We start from the raw sequence: 1,909 nt of genomic DNA, 5'->3' as shown, positions 1-1,909 counted from the left end.
AATGAAAAAAATATGTAAAAAAATATTTTTATATTCGGTTCTCATGGATTTATAACTTTTTGTGGTTCTCATTTGATTTAACCTACACACACATACACACACACACACACACACACACATATATATATATATATATATATATATATATGAGATAACATGAGTTTTTATCAAAGATCAGATAAATTTCAAAATAACTGATCTAAATGACGTAGTCTGGATAGACTGTGAAAGCGGAAAATTGCTAGCATGGTCAATACATCGTAAACTATTAGAAACGAAAAGGGTAACATAATATTTACATATTTTAGCAATTGGCTTATGAATATAATCGTTGCTGGAATTTTGTTAATACAAGATTTACGATAAAGTACATTGTATTCAAAGACAACACTTCCTTTTAGAAATCGTATGAAAACGGGTATTTTGATAACAGTTGTCGCTTTTATATTATGTCACATTAAATAAACCAGTCTTTTATTTGTTAGGTAGATACAAATCAAATAAGTAAACCAGATAAAAAACGTACCAATTCAACCTTATCTTTCTTTGAAGTGAAAGACAATGCCATCAACATGTCTACAGATAGGCAAATTTCATTGGACAAAAGCTACCCAAAAAACAAGAATGACACATGACAAGTGCTTGCTTTTCCATAATTTAACGTTTCAAAACTCGAAGAGATCAATCGTTGTGATAAAGACGGGACAATAAAAGAATGGTTAATTGGGTATATAATTCCACCCGAGTAGGTAATACTGATCTGCAAGTGTCTCGTCAGCCATCAAGAAACCATACATACATCTTAAGTTGATTTTGTATCATTTGCCTTATGAACCCTAACATGGAAAGCATGCCATCAGAGCCATGTGTCCTTCGTCATGATATAAATTCAAGCCATCCAGAAGAAGAAGAAGACGACCATGGTAATCCTAAACTGGATCTACGTCTGTCTTTGGAGGATTCTGATCGAAACCCTAATCCAGAGTTAAATCGTGACAAATTTCTTTCAGGAAACCGAATGGAGGTGGTCACTTTTGATAAAGATCGTAAGCAGAAAAGATTTTCATGTAACTACTGTGGAAGAAAATTCTACAGCTCGCAAGCACTTGGAGGCCATCAAAATGCACATAAGAGAGAAAGGACGGTCTCAATGCGCAAAAATAAGGTTCAAAGCCATGTTGAGGATGGGTGCACCCAACGATATCCGACTAATATGTCTTCCCTTGGGGTCAAGGTTCACTCCATGGTGGTTCACAAGCCAACAAGCGTTCCTACTTTCTCCCCATTTTCTAATGCTGGAAAATATCTTGGGGGCCAGCCTACAATAGGGCGGTTTATGTCACCAGAGCACCACCATGTTGGATCGTCATCAGGGTGGGACACTCGTGGCTCGGCCATGCGTACTAGACGGGATAGTGGTGCTATTCATTCTCAAAATGGTCAGGACGATCAATTGCCAAAACTAGACTTGTCTCTCAAACTCTAATTAGATTTTCCATTTTCTTGTTCTTATGGCCAAGATTTTTTTTTTACAGTTTCTTTATCATTAATCTATACCACTTGGCATTTTTTTTCAACAGCTATTTATGTATAAAGTATAAAAAATAAGAATTGATATTTTAGTGGAACCCAGAATTTCTTTTATCAGTAAAAATTAAGACGTATAATTTTATACAATTTATTTAGATACCAAAAAAAAAACTCGAAAGAGTAATACAACCCACAAATAATACTTATATTTCATGCCTATATATGAATGTAATGTATAGAGTAAGCTATGATTTACGCCCATGTGATTTGTGAACGATTGCTATTGTTATCCCTATGGTTTGTAATCCTTAAACTAAATGGTTGTTTGGTTAGATGTATTAAGCAGTAATCAATGAGAATAAGAAAAAAAAAGCAGTTT

General features: G+C 34.3%; 1 protein-coding gene across 1 annotated transcript; it reads left to right on the top strand.

Moving 5' to 3' along the window:
• The first annotated feature begins 841 nt into the window (after window positions 1-841).
• On the top strand, window positions 842-1,486 carry LOC112514224 (zinc finger protein 1-like). The gene has a single exon (XM_025120555.1). The coding sequence runs from the start codon at window positions 842-844 to the stop codon at window positions 1,484-1,486; it is 645 nt and encodes a 214-aa protein (XP_024976323.1).
• Window positions 1,487-1,909: the final 423 nt, after the last annotated feature.

This window comes from Cynara cardunculus (assembly GCF_001531365.2).
Source record: "Cynara cardunculus var. scolymus isolate 2C chromosome LG 6, CcrdV1, whole genome shotgun sequence".
NCBI lineage: Eukaryota > Viridiplantae > Streptophyta > Magnoliopsida > Asterales > Asteraceae > Cynara > Cynara cardunculus.
This window is presented reverse-complemented; position numbering and strand designations above follow the sequence as displayed.